Source organism: Balaenoptera ricei, chromosome 11, assembly GCF_028023285.1.
Source record: "Balaenoptera ricei isolate mBalRic1 chromosome 11, mBalRic1.hap2, whole genome shotgun sequence".
NCBI classification, from domain to species: domain Eukaryota; kingdom Metazoa; phylum Chordata; class Mammalia; order Artiodactyla; family Balaenopteridae; genus Balaenoptera; species Balaenoptera ricei.
The window spans coordinates 85,700,431-85,718,275 of record NC_082649.1 but is presented as its reverse complement, the minus strand read 5'-3'; the positions used below and the strand labels follow the sequence as shown (position 1 = coordinate 85,718,275).

General features: G+C 38.0%; 1 protein-coding gene across 4 annotated transcripts in view; it reads left to right on the top strand.

The window, feature by feature from the left end:
• Nucleotides 1–17,845, top strand: part of FRMD4B (FERM domain containing 4B) — a 347,737-nt gene that overhangs the window by 296,150 nt on the left and 33,742 nt on the right. For all 4 annotated transcript variants that reach the window (XM_059940166.1, XM_059940162.1, XM_059940164.1 and 1 more), the window contains 4 exons: nt 5,848–5,931; nt 7,448–7,513; nt 9,889–9,946; nt 11,406–11,492. In XM_059940166.1, coding sequence (XP_059796149.1) covers nt 5,848–5,931; nt 7,448–7,513; nt 9,889–9,946; nt 11,406–11,492 — 295 coding nt within the window. The remainder of the gene's footprint in view (nt 1–5,847; nt 5,932–7,447; nt 7,514–9,888; nt 9,947–11,405; nt 11,493–17,845) is intronic.

Below are 17,845 nucleotides of genomic sequence, written 5' to 3'. Positions count from 1 at the left end.
TGTTTTTTGGTTGAGGCAATATTTTAAAATTCAGACATTCTAGGTAAAACTCTGAGATTTTGCCTTATTTTTGAAGAAAGTGCAATCATTAGGCAATAGTGGATCCACATTCCCACGTGGCAGAAATTACATTGATCTGAGTGGTGGTTCCCCATCAGCAGTGGCAGCTGATTGTTTCCTCAGTATCCAATCTCCCTTTGCTCCATATTAGTAAAATTTTTAGCGAGACATGTGGCTGCCCAAAATAAAAACTACATATCTCAGTGTCCCTTGCAATTATCAAGAGCCTTGTGATTTTTCTGGCCAGTGGGATTAGGGGAAGTGGGCAGCTTTCAGGTTTTGCCCCTAAAAGAGTGGGTATGTCCTCCTTTATTCTTTTTCCACTACGTGATGGCTAAAAGGTGGACGTGGTGGTGGGCTATCTGGGACCATGTGAAGGACAGCAGAACCCCACGAATGGTGAAGCGGCAAGAGTTTCGGTCCCTGAACACTTCATGCTATTCTAGCTCTAACTTGTACGTAAAGAGAAATTAAAGTGTTGATCTCTGTCACACACAGTCAAATCTATATCCTAAGTAACTTCAAGTGGGTAATGTTCTCTTCTCTTCCTCATGGTCCCCACCAAGTCCCCATTGTGTCCCTGTGTCTGCTGCTGAGCTTGACTCGCCTTACTCAGCTGGCTTAGACAGTTGGATTTCTAATGCTTCTCTCACTTGGCTCCTATTAGAGAGTTGCATCTAAGATATATTTATATTCTAATATTTAATAGTCTAAGAGTGACACAAAAGAAAAATTCTTAAGTCTGAAAGATACAATACAATTAGAAGTTTTAGGGTTGAATTATCAGGAGTTTTATAATCATCCAAATCAGGGTTTCTCAACCCTCAACACTATTAACATTTGGGGCAAGATAATTCTTTGTTGCTGGGGGCCCATCTTGTGTATTGTAGGATGTATGGTAGCATCCTGGCCTCAGCTCAGTAGATGCCAGTAACACCTCCTTCCCCAATTGTGACTGTCAAAAAAATGTCTTAAGACATTGCTAAATATCCCCCAAGGGGCAAAATTGCCCCAGTTAAGAACCACTAATTTAAAGTATATTTATTTTTTTACCTTTTTTTAAAAAAATTAAGAGACTTCAGTTTTTAGAGCAGTTTTAGGTTTACACAAAAATTGAGCAGAAAGTATGGAGAGTTCTCATATATCCTCTCTCCTTCCCCCCTCCCTCTCTTCACAGTTTCCCCTATCAGTAACATCTTGCATTAGTGTGGTACATTTGTTACAAGTGATGAATCAATACTGACAGATTTTTTAAAAAATTTATTTATATTTATTTATTTTTGGCTGTGTTGGGTCTTCGTTTCTGTGCGAAGGCTTTCTCTAGTTGCGGCAAGCGGGGGCCACTCTTCATCGCGGTGCGCGGGCCTATCACTATTGTGGTCTCTCTAGTTGCGGAGCACAGGCTCCAGACGCGCAGTAGTTGTGGCTCACGGGCCTAATTGCTCCGCAGCATGTGGGATCTTCCCAGACCAGGGCTCGAACCCATGTCCCCTGCATTGGCAGGCAGATTCTCAACCACTGCGCCACCAGGGAAGCCCCCCCTGACAGAGTATTATTAACTAAAGTCCATAGTCAAATCATGGTTCACTCTGTGTTCTACAGCTTTTGACAAATACGTCCATGATTACAGTATTATTCAGAATAGTTTCACGCCCCCCCCAATCCCTTGTGCTCCACCTATTCAATTATATTCCTTTTGAAATAGTCTAAACTCTCCTTAAAATGATCCCTAAGCCACTTGCCTATTAATGCACGTTTTAGTTGCTTCCCAGTGATTGATTAGTATCCCAAAAAAGTCTTAATGAGTAAATATTCATTGTTATTTAGGATGCTGCCTTGTGATTAACGTTTGGTAATTTATTGATTTATTTAGTCACCATTTCCAGATGTATAATGTCTTATCGCATCTTAGGACTAGGGTAGGTTCTAATGGTGCATAGTTAAAATTAAAAACTCCTTGGGAAAGTGACATGTCGAAGGCCAAAGTTCATCTTTCAATATATCCAACACAGGTAGTATTTTTCTCCAGTTGTAACATGTAGCTATTTCTTGTTAGTCACTAGATACACAAGTTGTGTGTTTAGCGGACATGTGTTAAATGCTTAAATACTAGAAAAATCTCAGTATATTGAGAGACTAGTGCTTTAAGGACACAGGAACTAAAATCATCTTAAAGGACAGCAACTTCAAGTCTCCCATTTCACACTTATTCTCAACCATGAGCTTGCTGAATAAAATGATGGATAAAATTTCCCTCTTATTTCATTCCCCTCTCTCCTCTCTCCTTTGGCTGACTACATTTGTATAAGTTAAAAGCAACTTCGTCATATGACACTTGTTTCTACGTGCTCAGCATGCAGTATACACTTAATACGTATTTGCTAAATGAATAAGTGAATTTATGGTAAATAGCAGCTTCTTTTCTTCTGCTCTAGTAGGTCTTGATTGCCACAAAATTAACTGTAATTCAAAGAAATAAGTGAATGTGAGGCTGAGCTCTTGGAACACAGCACACAGTTCACATGAACCCAGAAGATAACACAGATGTGGTTGGTGGTGATGATTAATAACAATAAGTGGGGTTTCCCTGGTGGCGCAGTGGTTGAGAGTCTGCCTGCCAATGCAGGGGACACGGGTTCGAGCCCTGGTCTGGGAAGATCCCATATGCCGCGGAGCAACTAGGCCCGTGAGCCACAACTACTGAGCCTGCGCGTCTGGAGCCTGTGCTCCGCAACAAGAGGCCGCGATAGTGAGAGGCCCGTGCACCGCGATGAAGAGTGGCCCCCGCTTGCCGCAACTAGAGAAAGCCCTCGCACAGAAACGAAGACCCAACACAGCCATAAATAAATAAATAAACAAATACTTTAAAAAAACAAAAAAACAAAAAAAACAAAAAGTGTTATCCTTAGTCTTTCACTTTAGAACATGTACAGGTATTTGCCCTTCACAAAAAATTCATAAGCCAACCTCTTTGAAAAGGAAATGGGATTTGAAGGACAGAGCATAAAAGAAATTATGAAGAGAAATAAATATCATTACTGGGAGTTGACAGGTGACCTTTACTATGATTAAATACGATTGTGGTATATATTTTGGTTTTCAGGAAGCCCAAACCAGTTTCCCGAGATTGTCAATGTGGTTAAGCCATACTGCTCAGATTTCAAATGAATAGAGAGATTTATCCTTATGTAAGAATGGGAGCCAAGTGACTTTTCATTTCCTGGAGTAATTTGTAAAGTCGGATCTCTCACCTTTAGGAAGGGCCCCAAGCCTAGTTTTGAAGTGTAGCATTGACAGGTACAAATCATACCATCTCTAAGCTAGTTGACACTCAACTCTATCTGTTCTTACTGAAAGTAAGTTTATGTACAGGTTGCTCAGTGGGTTCACCTGATTGCCCTGTGGCCTGGTGGGGAAACTTGGGGTAGAACCAGTAAACAAACCTTCTGTAGACATTGAAGGAGAACCAGTTACACCAAGCCTGATCAAGTGACAGGAGAGAGCAATTTCTAATCCAGCACAGTGCAACGTGGACCAAACAAAGCCTGTCTGCAGGCCATACTTGGTTCCCTAGTTTGACGTATAACATTTGATCTAGGTAATTGAATAAATGCTTTGGGAGGAGATTGACCTTGAGTTCAGTGTTTAGTCCTACAGCTGGGGGTTCATCTCTTTCAGTATCACGATTCACATTGGGGCAAACCCTGGGGAAGCTAATGTAAAAATGCTTGAGTGATGGATTTTGCAACTAATCAGTTCAGAGTTTTCATTTATAAGTAGAGGTGAGGGTGAAGGGGAGTTCTGCCTTGCCAGAGATGAGAATGTCCCAGGACGCTGCTCTGGGAGTCTTTCAGGGAATCAGGTAATAGAATACAGTGTTTATGGTCTTGGCCTTTGAAGCCTTCTGGCTCCTCCACATAGTAGCTGAGAGATATTGAACAAGAGGCTTAGCCTCTCTAAACCTCAAACTCATACCTGTGAAGTAGTCTGGGTAATAATACTACCTACCACATGGGAAGAGTTGTGATGGGACTTCCATGAGGTGAACAGTGCCCTAGAAGTGCATTTCATGGTGCTCTTGGTAACCTCAACAAAGAGTTGCTAGTGGCAAAGATACGGAGAGGTGGCAAGTAAGTGGAAAAAAGTTACCAGTATGCTGTTTGATGAACACCAGGGTAATCATGATTTTGAGTAACTCTTTAATGGGCTTATCCTAGGCTGTAATGAACCCCAGAGAGTCATGTCTGTTTCATCAGAGACTGCCTCCTTAAATACTTGGGACTCTTCTCACACTGTGCAGGACAAACCTGACTGGGTCATATTACCTGTTCTCCCTTCTGTTAAGTTCCTTAAAGACCACACCCTTCTCTTTTTTTTTAACATCTTTTTTGGAGTATAATTTCTTTACAGTGGTGTGTTAGTTTCTGCTGTATAACAAAGTGAATCAGCTATACATATACATATATCCCCTCCCTCTTGCATCTCTCCCCCACCCTCCCTATCCCACCCACACCCTTCTCTTTTCACAACCAGAATTTTGCCATTTTTTTTGGTTTGGTTTTGTTTTCATTGTATTATTGTTTTTAACTGAGATATAGTTGATTTACAATATTATGTTTCAAGTGTATGACATAGAGATTCACAGGTTTTAAAGATTGTACTCCATTTATAGTTATTATAAAATATTGCCTGTATTCCCAGAATTTTGCCATTTTAAAATTAGCTGCTGTTTCATGAGGTACATTTTAGTTCACTTGTTGCAGTTTGAGGGATAACTTCCTTGGATTTCATTAGAAACACATTTTCAAGTCATCTTTTTTTTTTAATTTTAATTTTATTTTAATTTATTTATTTATTTTTGGCTGCGTTGGGTCTTTGTTGCTGCACACAGGCTTTCTCTAGTTGCAGCGAGCGGGGGCTACTCTTTGTTGCGGTGCGTGGGCTTCTCTTTGCAGTGGCTTCTCTTGTTGCAGAGCACGGGCTCTAGGCACGTGGGGTCACTAGTTGTGGCTCACGGGCTCTAGGGCACAGGCTCAGTAGTTGTGGTGCACGAGCTCAGTTGCTCCGCGGCATGTGGGATCTTCCTGGACCAGGGATCAAACCCTGCATTGGCAGGCGGATTCTTAACCGCTGAGCCACCAGGGAAGTCCCTCAAGTCATCTTCTATCCAAGTGATTTCCGCAGATGGCCGACTTGGTCCATTTTATTTCAGAGAGTGGTAAGGAAGTAACAGACGAGTAATAGAAAGGTCTACACTCAAACCTTTTTATTGCAATGATAGCTATTATAAAAAATGGTGATTCTATGTGAATGATTTTAGGATAACCAGTGTTCCAACATTGTGAATATTATATAACCACTAAAAATAATTATGAGGGTACTACAGGAGTGTGGAGAAAGTGTATAATGAAATTTGAAGAATGCTGCATAAAAGTAGAATATAAAGTGTGCACAGTTATAGTAATAATTATGTATCAATAATAAAATAGATACATATAGGAAATATACAATAAAAATGGACTTTATAAGTAAGGAAAATGGGATTATGGCAATTTAATAGTATTTAAAATTTTTTTTTTTGTCTTTTAAAGACTTTAAAATCTCATCAGGTTGGTTGTCCATTTGGGGGCTGTCTTTAGTTAAAGTCTATATAGCCTTATGTATGCTGACAGTAACATTTGACAGAACCCAATGTGCTATTGTTACTTTTCAGATTTCATGTGGTGACCAGCTTGGGTAATCTTTTAGGTAACAACGACTGACATACTGTCTTACTTTTCTTTTTAGTGATGAAAATGCCAGGAAAGATTTAAAGACATTACCAGCCTTTCCAACCAAAACTCTGCAGGAGCACCCCTCCCTTGCCTACTGGTAAGCCACGACAAGATTGCCGGTGACCCTGTTACAGTAACCTCCACTGAGAACGGCATGCTCTTCAGGGAACTAAAAGAAATATAAGTGAGGAAAATATCAAACTGCCCATCATACGTGTCAGTCAAATCATAAGTAGACCCTGATCCTTCCAGTGGAAAGGTCTTATCAAATCTCTCTGGAGATCATTGTCCCAAGACTGTAGTCATGTGTGAAGAGTGGCCATGTGCCTTCTCATTCAAGTGCATAATACATTTGTAGAGTGTGCTTTTAAGTGAACCATGCTCAGTATATGTGCAGTCACTGTATAATGCAGGCTTAATCTGGCAGAGTGCAATACAAGCGGTATAAAATACAGATTTCCTTGAACAGAGGCGTTCATAATAAACAGAAACAACCTGAATGATCAGAGGTTTCCTCTACAGCCAGAAGTCATTGTCTATTTTGAGTTGTGTATTTGTCTGTATTTTAATGAATCCATAGTACCCATTTCCCACGCAACATTTTTCCTAGAAAAGTACGTTTTCTCCCCTTGAATTACTTACATTCCCTTTAAATACATTTTCCTCGATTTAAGGCTGTAAATCCTGAAGATGGTTTTCCTTTCCACTAAAAAACTAGTTACAAAATAAGTATTCAACATGAATAGCTGTAATATGAAAGTTGGAATATTTCCCAAGTCAATAGTGAGAGTGGATACTGAGGCTACATTGCATCCTGAGTCTGGAACCTTCTAAATGAATCATTGTTAAGTGATAGTTTCTTAAGGATAAAAAGCAAAGACCAATCACTGTTGCTTATTGGTTGTATAGAGATAAAAACGTTTATTCTTCTCAGTTATACTTGAGATATGACTAACGAGCTACCACTCTGAAAGGTGGGTAAATAACTGAATGATGTCAAAGGTGACCAGACTTCAGCCTGTTTCTCCTTTCTAGTCAAAAAGTTTTATTCTAAGACGATAATGAAGGGTTTTCTTCTAAAGTATTATGTCCACAAGTAGTGACAGTAGAATATTTTAGATTGAACACTCACTCAGAAGCATTTTTAATTCTTTCTGAACAATTTAAGGAAAATGTCTGTAATACTTTACACTTGCTGATCTCTCTAAAAAACCCTTTTAATTTCCCCAGCAAGGCTCTCTGACTAGCGTTTAATAACATTATTTTTTATTTGTTATATTCCATTCAGTTATGGGGGAGAATATTAGTTTTTTATTTGATGATTGATATTATGTTTCCTTTTCTAATAACTTAAGTTTTTCAAAATTCACATATTATATAAGTGTATTATATAAAATTGTATAAAATCGAGACAAGGTCAAATGGCTGAGCTTCAGGAGTCCATATAGTCCATATCCTACAAAAACAAAAGTCAACCAGCTTCTGTCTCCCAAACAAGTTGGCCTAGGCCTTCTTTCTCAAGTGTTTCAAGTAGGCCACCTGAGAACCTTGAAATTGGATCTGTACCTCATACAGTCATGCATTGCTCTACTTTTCATTTCCTTGTTTTACAGTGAGGACAGGGTAATTGAGCATTATTTGAAAATCAAAGGTCTGACTCGGGGTCAAGCTGTGGTTCAGTAAGTATCTTTCTTTTTGCTTAGATATGGTTGTAATGTCTTCCGTTTGAGAAAGTCATCTGAAATGATTTCTCTTGTGTAGTTTGTGTGCATATAGTACTCACCTGGTTAGAAGTATCTTACCATGAATTATAAAGTGTCTTGGGTCATTCCAGACTTTGGTGTCATCAATTCAGATGCCTACCAGTGTCAGACAGGTGACAAAAATGAGAAATCATAGGCCAAGTGTAGGCAATAGGGAGTGGTGGGGACTGTGGTGAACTAGAGAGCTTTTTCCCTGGCTATTTACAAGACTACTCAGCGTCAGCATTCAGGCATAATGTTGCCAGATCATCTGATGTTTTTCAAGAAAAGCTGGAAATTATGATTTTTAAATCCTAATTTTAAACATTGCAAAGTAATTTTAAGAAAATTTTAGTACAACATGAGCCAAACAACATCTATCTGGAGGCCGTGTTTTGTCACCTGGTTTGTGACTCTATTTTGGGTGGAGCACGCAGTGTCGGTGTTGGATAATGTTTCTTTATGGTACCAACAGCAGACCATAATTATAGATTTCTGCTTTTTAGACCTATAGAGTTACCGTCATTTATTAAGAACAGTTCACAGGCTACATTGAAGTTTTTAAATTGTAAAAAGGAAATTTATAATTTAAAAATTTTTGAATTGTAAAAACTAATGTAGCATTATTGCTATAGTAATTGTACAATAGAATAACTTTTATGGCCATAGAAGTTTAAAAAAAAAATCTGCTGAATATAGCTCAGAGCATGTGAGAAGTGAAATAAGGACTTGGCGATCACTATTCCCCTGGTCAGTGTATAGATTTCCCCCACATCCCTGCTCTTGCATTCATCTCCTTTTTATCATAGTGCACCTGCTGTGATCTTCAAGGCAGAAATGAGAAGTTAACAGCCTGAAGTTGAATCCCTGACTTGTGCCTGTTTTCTGAACTGGAAAACAAAAAGGAATAAGAATTTCCATGAAGGATTTTAGGTTAGGTTAATGTGTATTATGAACTGTCCTTGCTGAAATGCAGCACCCTCTTACTTCCTTTGATCATTATCATTGTGGCTGCAAATAAGAGACTGTCTAACTTGGTAGTTAAGGCTCTAGACTGTGGAATCTGACTCACTTTGCTGGAATCCTGGCTGTGCAGTGTAATTGCTGCCTGGCCTTGGCACATCTACCTTTTTTTAAAAAAAATAAATTTATTTATTTTATTTATTTACTTTTAGCAGCGTTGGGTCTTCATTGCTGCACGCGGGCTTTCTCTAGTTGCAGCGAGCGGGGGCTACTCTTTGTTGCGGTGTGGGGGCTTCTCATTGCGGTAGCTTCTCTTGTTGCGGAGCACGGGCTCTAGGCACACGGACTTCAGTAGTTGTGGCACGCGGGCTCAGTAGTTGTGACTCATGGGCTCTAGAGCACAGGCTCAGTAGTTGTAGCAACGGGCTTAGTTGCTCCGTGGCATGTGGGATCTTCCCGGACCAGGGCTCGAACCCTTGTCCCCTGCATTGGCAGACGGATTCTTAACCACTGCGCCACCAGGGAAGTCCCCCTAACTTTTTATATTCACTAACGTGTAGACCTTTTACTTTAAAAAGTTATCACATTATTGATTACAAGGTCCAGAGCCATTGATCTCCAAATGTTATTAAAGAGTCCACTTGTACCATACAGGAACCTCAATTTTTTGTGGGCAGAGAGGAAATCTTACACAATTTAGTCTACTCCATAAAGTCTTAAAGGTATACAGTAAATACTTGTTGAATTGAAAATAACAAGAGGTACATCATCACTTTAATTGTTTTGAGGGGGTGCATATTTTTAAAAATCAGGTTAGCATATAATGAAATTCACTGTTTTAAAAAATATATTTCTAAGAGGTTTGACTTAAAAGTTAAGTATAAATTTCTAAAAGTGTACCACCATCAGTAATAAAAACCACCATGTTTTTATTATAGCATGTTTGCTTAATTTACAGCAAGCAGAAAATAAGCTTTATTTTTTATTTATTATGAGCATGACCCAAAATTTGTTCTCATGACTTGCATCATTAGGTGCTAGTTTAAAAATACTTGCAGTTTGGGTTTATAATAAAGTACAATATGTTTCTAAGCCATAGAAATTTTAATATGCAGAAAATAACATTTCCTATAGCTTTTTGAAATTGAATTTTTGTTAACAACCTCCCAACATTTGGATAAAGTAAAATATATTACTCCCTGGAGTGGTTTATTCTATTTCTACTTTAGTCAAAGACAAGGTTATAATGAGGAAAGTAGATACAAATTGTGTTTCTTTAGATCACGTTTCCCAAAAGGGCCCTCCAACTAATTTAATAAGAGGTTATAATATATATTCATTTTCCATAGGTATATGAAAATAGTAGAAGCTCTACCGACCTATGGAGTCCATTATTATGCAGTAAAGGTAAATACTTTTATATGACAGAGTTTTCATCATGCCTGTGTTATTTTATGAGAGTTAGTGAACAACACCAACTTTCTAAAATCACATAAATCAATATGCATATATATGTAAATTATCTCTAGAAATTTCAGCATTTAGAATAGGATTGATTTTCTTAAAAAAACAAAAGCCTGATTATATCTTGTCATTTTTAGCAAATCATAAAACACATTATTTTTGCAAAATACTAGCTGTGTTCAAATGTGTTCCTGAAGCCTCTATTAGCCCTAAAATATTCAGATCATTCTCTTTTGGCACACCTAATCTTTTAGCTACTTTTGCTGATTTTTCTCTTTTCCAATTGTGCACCTTTCTAATGCTACTAGATGTTCATTTGATAGTGCCTTTGTATGAGAATCATTGAAGAATCATCCAGTATCATTTCAGCAGCTTCATAAAATCCTCAAGTTTTTACAGGATTTGCAGTACCCATTTTCAATTGGTATGTTTTATATTTGTGTAGTACTCTTTCAGTTGTTTATACACAGGGAGAGATTGACTAAGAAATATTTTGAGATGATAGAGGGTAAAGCATATTGTTAAGAAGAGAGTCTTGTTTGAAAGAGGAATAATTTTATACTTGATCAATCTTGAGTGACTTTTCAAGTTCTGACAGTGTTTGCAATTCAAAATGGTGGGGAATTGGATAATACCTGTATAATGAGGACACCTTGTACTAAAAATATGTACCAATTCCACTTTAATTTCTACTGATTCTTAATTTGTTTGCATATGGGTATATGTTTAAGCCCAAGTTTTTCTTTCCCTATGTCAGTATATATCCCTTTCTTTGGCAAGACCTAAAAGATAAATTTATGAAAAAAAATGTATTCCTCCCCTCCCCATATGTACCTCAAAGTCATTATTCAAGCATCTCGTCTTTGAATCATGTAATTCACCCAAAGAATTTTTTAGTATTCCCATGTTCATTTGTTCAGTATATTATAAACATTAGGATTTCAAACCACTTTTCTCATCATTGTAATTCTTTGGAAACTTCTCTGACCTTTATATAGCTGGTTACTAATCAAGAGAACAAAGAGCTTTTTTTCTTTTTCTTTCTCTTCTTCTTTTTTTTTTTTTTCCCCCAGTGGTTAACTGGCTTTGTACTCTGGATTAATTCCTGGTTGAATTACTTACATTTTATTTCTTCTCTCCAACTGTTTAATCCTAACAATAATGCTACTTTCGTTTTGATGGTGTTAATAGTATTGGTGGGTTTTGACTTATAGATCTTATTTGAAGAAACTCTAAGAAAGCATTTTAATAACAAGTTAGGATTTTAAATAGTGTTCTGTTTACCAAGACAAAATTATTTTGACTTGTTGATACTTGTTAAAGGATGAAATTGGTAGATATTACTTCATCTCTAGAAGACTAAATAATTAGGTCTTGGTTCTCATGGTTTTCCGTCTTCTAGGATAAACAAGGACTTCCTTGGTGGCTTGGAATCAGCTATAAAGGAATTGGCCAGTATGATTTGCAAGATAAGGTGAAACCTCGAAAAGTAAGTGTGAATCATTTCAGACACTTATGAGAACATTGAGCTGTTCTAGAGCTAGAAACATCACTTTAAGGGGCAACAAGCAATCTTGGGTAAAGAACTTTTGATTAGTGAAGTCCTAGGTTTAGAGAAGACTCAAGTTAAATGTAAAATACTTTTTATAATTCATTCATGCACCGTTTATACAGCAATTCCATGTCTGATCATTTATTCTAAGGAAGTAAAATTACACACAAAGATTTAACTACAAGGATGTTGATCACAACGTAGTTTACAAGTACATACAATTAGGTTTCTATTTTAAGTTAGTATGAACATGATGATGTCATTTGTTTAATGAATTTTACATATATAAAAATACATACATGCATCCACACACATATGCATACATATACATACGTACATTGGATGGATAAACAAATGGGTGAATTGTAAAGACATAAGCCAAAATTTTTGGTGCTAGTTACCTCTCAGTGATACAGTTATAAGTAACCTTCTTTCTATTACTGCTGCTAGTTTTGCTTATCTTTGTTTCACAATTTTCCACATTTAACATGTCTACTTTTTGTAGAGGAAAATAAGTTACGTGCTATTTATTAAAGGGTCACACTATCAGGTTTGGATTTTCCAGAGCTAATAAGTTACATTCTTGGCAATTTGATTATGAGGTTGTTCCTCTTGACCAAGCACGAGTGTACAATACTTTTTTGCCTATATAAGAAGTGATGAGTTCGTGTAGATATCCATCTAGCTGCTCTGGCCTACTCAGTATTATAATGACATAAAGGGTTACCCATGCTGGTAGGTTTTGCCACGCTCCCTGTCCTCTGCTGCCATCCCTGGGAATCACAGCTGTGAAACAATGACCTATAATAACAGACCGTGGTCAGGCTGCCTGCGCTATCACACCCCGACATCACAGCCTTAAATAGCTCTTATCACTTCCATCTGTCTCTTGCTTTAATTTGTACTAGAAAAACAGCCATATTTTTCATAAAGTCAGGCCCTGGTCATAATACCACAAGCTCTTCATCTTCTAAGTGTCCTTTTAGCTTCAATCAGTACTTACAATCTTCCTTTGAGTTTAGAGAATAAATAAGCTACCCTTTTCTTCCCATTTTATGGTTGTGAAACTGGCACAGAAAACATGAAAGGGTGTTGCCCAGGACAAACCACAGCCCCTTTTTTTTTTTTTTTTAAACATCTTTATTGAAGTATAATTGCTTTACAATGGTGTGTTAGTTTCTGCTTTATAACAAAGTGAATCAGTTGTACATATACATATGTTCCCATATCTCTTCCCTCTTGCATCTCCCTCCCTCCCACCCTCCCCATCCCACCCCTCTAGGTGGTCACAAAGCACCGAGCTGATCTCCCTGTGCTATGCGGCTGCTTCCCACTAGCTATCTATTTTACATTTGGTAGTGTATATATGTCCATGCCACTCTCTCACCCTGTCACATCTCACCCCTCCCCCTCCCCATATCCTCAAGTCCATTCTCTAGTAGGTCTGTGTCTTTATTCCCTTCTTGCCACTAGGTTCTTCATGGCCTTTTTTTTTTTCCTTAGATTCCATATATATGTGTTAGCATACTGTATTTGTTTTTCTCTTTCTGACTTACTTCACTCTGTATGACAGACTCTAACTCCATCCACCTCATTACAAATACCTCCATTTCATTTCTTTTTATGGCTGAGTAATATTCCATTGGATATATGTGCCACATCTTCTTTATCCATTCATCCGATGATGGACACTTAGGTTGCTTCCATGTCCTGGCTATTGTAAATAGAGCTGCAATGAACATTTTGGTACATGACTCTTTTTGAACTATGCCACAGCCCCTTTTGAATGCCCATCCAGCTCTCCTGGATCAGACTAGCTGGGCGCTGTGGCTTCTTATTGGGAATTATCAGTAAAAATAGGAAAGCATTATTTTTAACAAAAGATCCGTCTGTGTGAGGCATGTTAAGTAAGCATTTGTGTAATCATACAATTAGAACTTGATCTCTATAATTTTGGCCCAGTGACCCAGATCAGTTGAAGTAAGGAATACTTGATTTCCAGGAGGAATATGAGTAATATTGGTTGTATTTGAAAACTTGTTTCTAAGACCAAATTTCTAATAATGTTAAGAAATGATATGGGCATACAGTTTTTCTTTACAGTTATCTATTTTAATGTTTTTACCAAAAGTTTTAAATAGTCACTGTAAAAGAAACCAACAACAACAAAAAAGTACACACTACAGAAACATCAATTGGGGGCAGGAAGTTCTTCAGCAATCCCCATCCCTCCCCTGTGATAATCACTGTCAAGAGAATGATACTGGTTTGTTTGTTTGTTTATGAATTTTATTTTGTTTTATTATTTTATTTTTTATTGAAGTAGAGTTGATTTACGATATTGTGTTATTTCTGCTGTACAGCAAAGTGATTCAGTTATATATATACATGAATTCTTTTTCATATCCTACTCCATTACGGTTTATCACAGGATATTGAATATAGTTCCCCATGCTATACAGTAAGATCTTGTTGTCTATCCGTTCTATACAGAATAGTTTGCATCTGCTAATCCCAAACTCCCACTCCATCCCTCCCCCACCCCCACCCTTGGCAACCGCAAGTCTGTTCTCTACGTCTGTGAATCTGTTTCTGTTTTGTAGATAGGTTCGTTTGTGTCATATTTTAGATGCCACATATAAGTGATATCATATGGTATTTGTCTTTCTCTTTCTGACTTACTTCACTTAGTATCATAATCTCTAGTTGCATCCATGTTGCTACAAATGGCATTATTTCATTCTTTTTTATGGCTGAGTAGCATTCCATTGTATATATGTACCACATCTTCTTTATCCATTCATCTGTCATGGACATTTAGGTTGTTTCCATGTCTTGGCTATTGTGAATAGTGCTGCTGTGAACATGGAGGTGCATGTATCTTTTTGCATTGTAGTTTTGTCTGGATATATGCCCAGGAGTGGGATTGCTCTATCATATGGTAATTCTATTTTTAGTTTTCTGAGGAACCTCCATACTGTTTTCCATAGTGGCTGTTGATACTGGTTCATTTAGACTTTGTCAGCGTGTATACTAAGCTTTTACAGAGAGAAAGAAATCTTACTATGTATACTATTCCATACTATGTCACATTTCTCCAAATCACTTCTAAAACAGATGTCTTTTTACTCTCCTTAAAGCTGACTGGTATTCCATGGTGTTGAAATACATAATTTATTTAACCAGTTCTCTCTTGATGAACATTTGGGTTGTTTCCATTGTGGGAAGAGTGAGTTGTAGCATAATGAATTTCAGCCAAGGCAAATAACTAGCCCCTATTATCTATTTTGTAAGATCATGTTTTCTTAAGGTAGACCTCATCCATGTTAACATTTTTTTTTTTTTTGGTAATTTATTTCTTCCCTGAATTTTACTTTAAGAAATAACATTTCTTTGGTTTTTCTGAATCTTGCATGTAAAATATAACTTAAATCGACTCACAAGTAATTTCTTAGCTGATGTGGCTTGAGAAAATTGATATTCTCACAGACTCTAAATGCATCTACTAAAAACAACCAGGCTTTCTTCCAAAATAATGGTGAATCAGAATCTGCACAGTAAATATTGCTGTTAATTTCCTGTCAGTTGCTCATGACGCACAGGCCTTTCTTTACATTCACAGTTTCATAGAAATTGGTAAATATTGTTTGACACTGATCATAATCAGGTTTGCTTGTTCATTTCAGAGTCTAGACAATGATCAGAAGCCACTTCCTTTTTGCAATTTGCAAGAGTTTTCCTATTTCATTTTCAAGACATGCCATTCAGTTCGAAAAGGACCATAAACAGCCCATCTGGTGTCATCACTGTCTTGCTTTCTCTTTCTTGGTTATTTTAGCAGGTGTCCACTTTGTACCACTGTTTGCTTTCTCCTTGCTTCTTCTGTTAAACCTGACAGTGGATTTTGCTTCCGTATCTTTATTTTTTCCTGTCTAGACAACTTAAGAGTTTCATTGGCAGGAGGATGTTCTAAAGTCCCCTTCTTGGCTTAGTTGCACAAATAAGGGTCGTGAACACTGACATATAAAAGGAGGCTCACGCTTCAGCTGTTTGCGTGGACCTGTGCTCCAGCAAGTTACCAATGGCCGGGCAGGAATGAAGGTCATATTGCCAAACTGGAATGAAACAAAGGCTGGAATGGGAGGCTGCGTAGATGCTCAGCCTCCTGAATCACATGCCTGCTGCATTATAATTACATGACTTAAAAACAGGCCAGAAGGAGGAAGAATTACCCATGATAAGATGTCAAAAGTCTGTTTTGAAAAAGGGTTGGTCTGAGGTCCACAGGCTGAGGCCTCTATCCTTTCCACATAATGTCTGTCAGTTATAGGGTCTGAATATTGGAGACTGTGTTTGTTTTACCTCCCAAAACACCCAGCAAAGGCTCTTCATGTGTACTGTCTATAAGGCTTTTGCCAGTCAGGGGGGTCGATTTGTTTGCAGTGCACGTAGTATAATGCAACAGGGCAAGGGTTTGGGAAGCAATCCAAAGACTGTCTCTGATGTCATTTGCTGTGTGACCTTGGACATGTTGCTTAACCTCTCTTTAAGCTTTTAGTTTTCTCATCTGTACAATGGTAATGCCACCAACTACTAGGGTGGTTGTAAGAATTAATGAGATTATATTTAGTGTTGTGCCTGATACACAGTCATAACTCCATAACTGGTAATTACTCATTTGTAGTGAGGGAGAGAGACAATAAAGAAGGGTATGAGAAATATTCTTGGATCACTGGTTAAGGAAGGACCCAACATTGCTACAAACCCAGAGCCCTAGTGTACCACATAAGAGTCCACACTCACATTTACTATTTTCAGAGACTGGTAAGCATTCCGCCCCTCCCAATTCATTAACCACAATGCCCTAAGGTATGATGCAAATTAAGAGAAATTTTTTAACTTCTGAGTTACAATCCACAAAAAATACGGTATTAAAAAATCAGGTCATAAGCAGTTTTTCTTTTAAATCCTTCCTTTGTGCATGAAATGTGTCATTGCAAACTCTTAGGGAATGTGAAACATACCAGAACTCAACTTCAAATCGTAGGATGTTCAAACTTAAAAACGATGAAGCTTTATTTAAAAAAGAAAAATTCAAACACGTGCCTTCTAGGTTTTTATTGTTCATTCAGTATTTCAAGGAAAAATGTCTGTTCTTCACAAAGAAGTAGACAATGGGTCCGTGGCTAAGTATTTGTATATGTCATGACTGATTTCTACCCCTCTAGCAAGTTATTTCCCTGGGGAAAACCAGAACCTGTCAGAGGTGGGAGGAAAAAAAATGACATGCTAGTCAAGGTGTCATAGGTAGACCATAGTAGGATAAAATGATTTTCAAGATTAGTATCTTTATGCATTATAAGACTAAGAAAGTCTTGTGATACATGTCATTACCCCAGGGCATTTCAGGGTGGGGAAAAATCAGTTAACTGATTTTTTTAAATTAATTGGAATTCCCAATTGCCTAGAGCAGACGAATTAAGTAACCAGCACAAAAGTCTTCCTGTTTCCTTGTCATAAAAGTACAGGGTTCATTTCATTTAAACTCAGTGACTTGCTTATTTTTCTAAGCATGGCCATCTTGATCATTTCTTTTTTTTTTTTAATTTTTATTTATTATTTATTTATTATGTTTATTTTTGGCTGTGTTGGGTCTTCGTTTCTGTGTGAGGGCTTTCTCCAGTTGCGGCGAGTGGGGGCCACTCTTCATCGCGGTGCGCGGGCCTGTCACTATCGCGGCCTCTCTTGTTGCGGAGCAGAGGCTCCAGACGCTCAGGCTCAGTAGTTGTGGCTCACGGGCCCAGTTGCTCTGCGGCATGTGGGATCTTCCCAGACCAGGGCTCGAACCCGTGTCCCCTGCATTGGCAGGCAGATTCTCAACCACTGCGCCACCAGGGAAGCCCCATCTTGATCATTTCTAAACCCACCTTGCTTCCTCCACCACTACCCCATCACCATGGACCTCGATTAGGATGCTGCTTCTAATGCTGCTTAAATTCTAGGTGAGGTTAACTATAGGAGAGAGAAGAGAATGTGTGCCGTCCAGTTGTATTATACTTTCTACATCAATACAAAATGAAGTATGATGGGCAGGGAGAAAAAGAATTACAGAATGTCACCCGGAGACCAGTCCATCCGGTCTATGCTTTGTGAAGTATATAATTAAGCTCCAGCCACACCAGGAATCAATTTGATTGTTAAAGCCTTCTACAGAGTCAGTGGGAGGAGAACTCCAACCCTATAGGGTGGATTTGAAATAAGAACCAGTCTGGCACTCCACTTACTGGTTG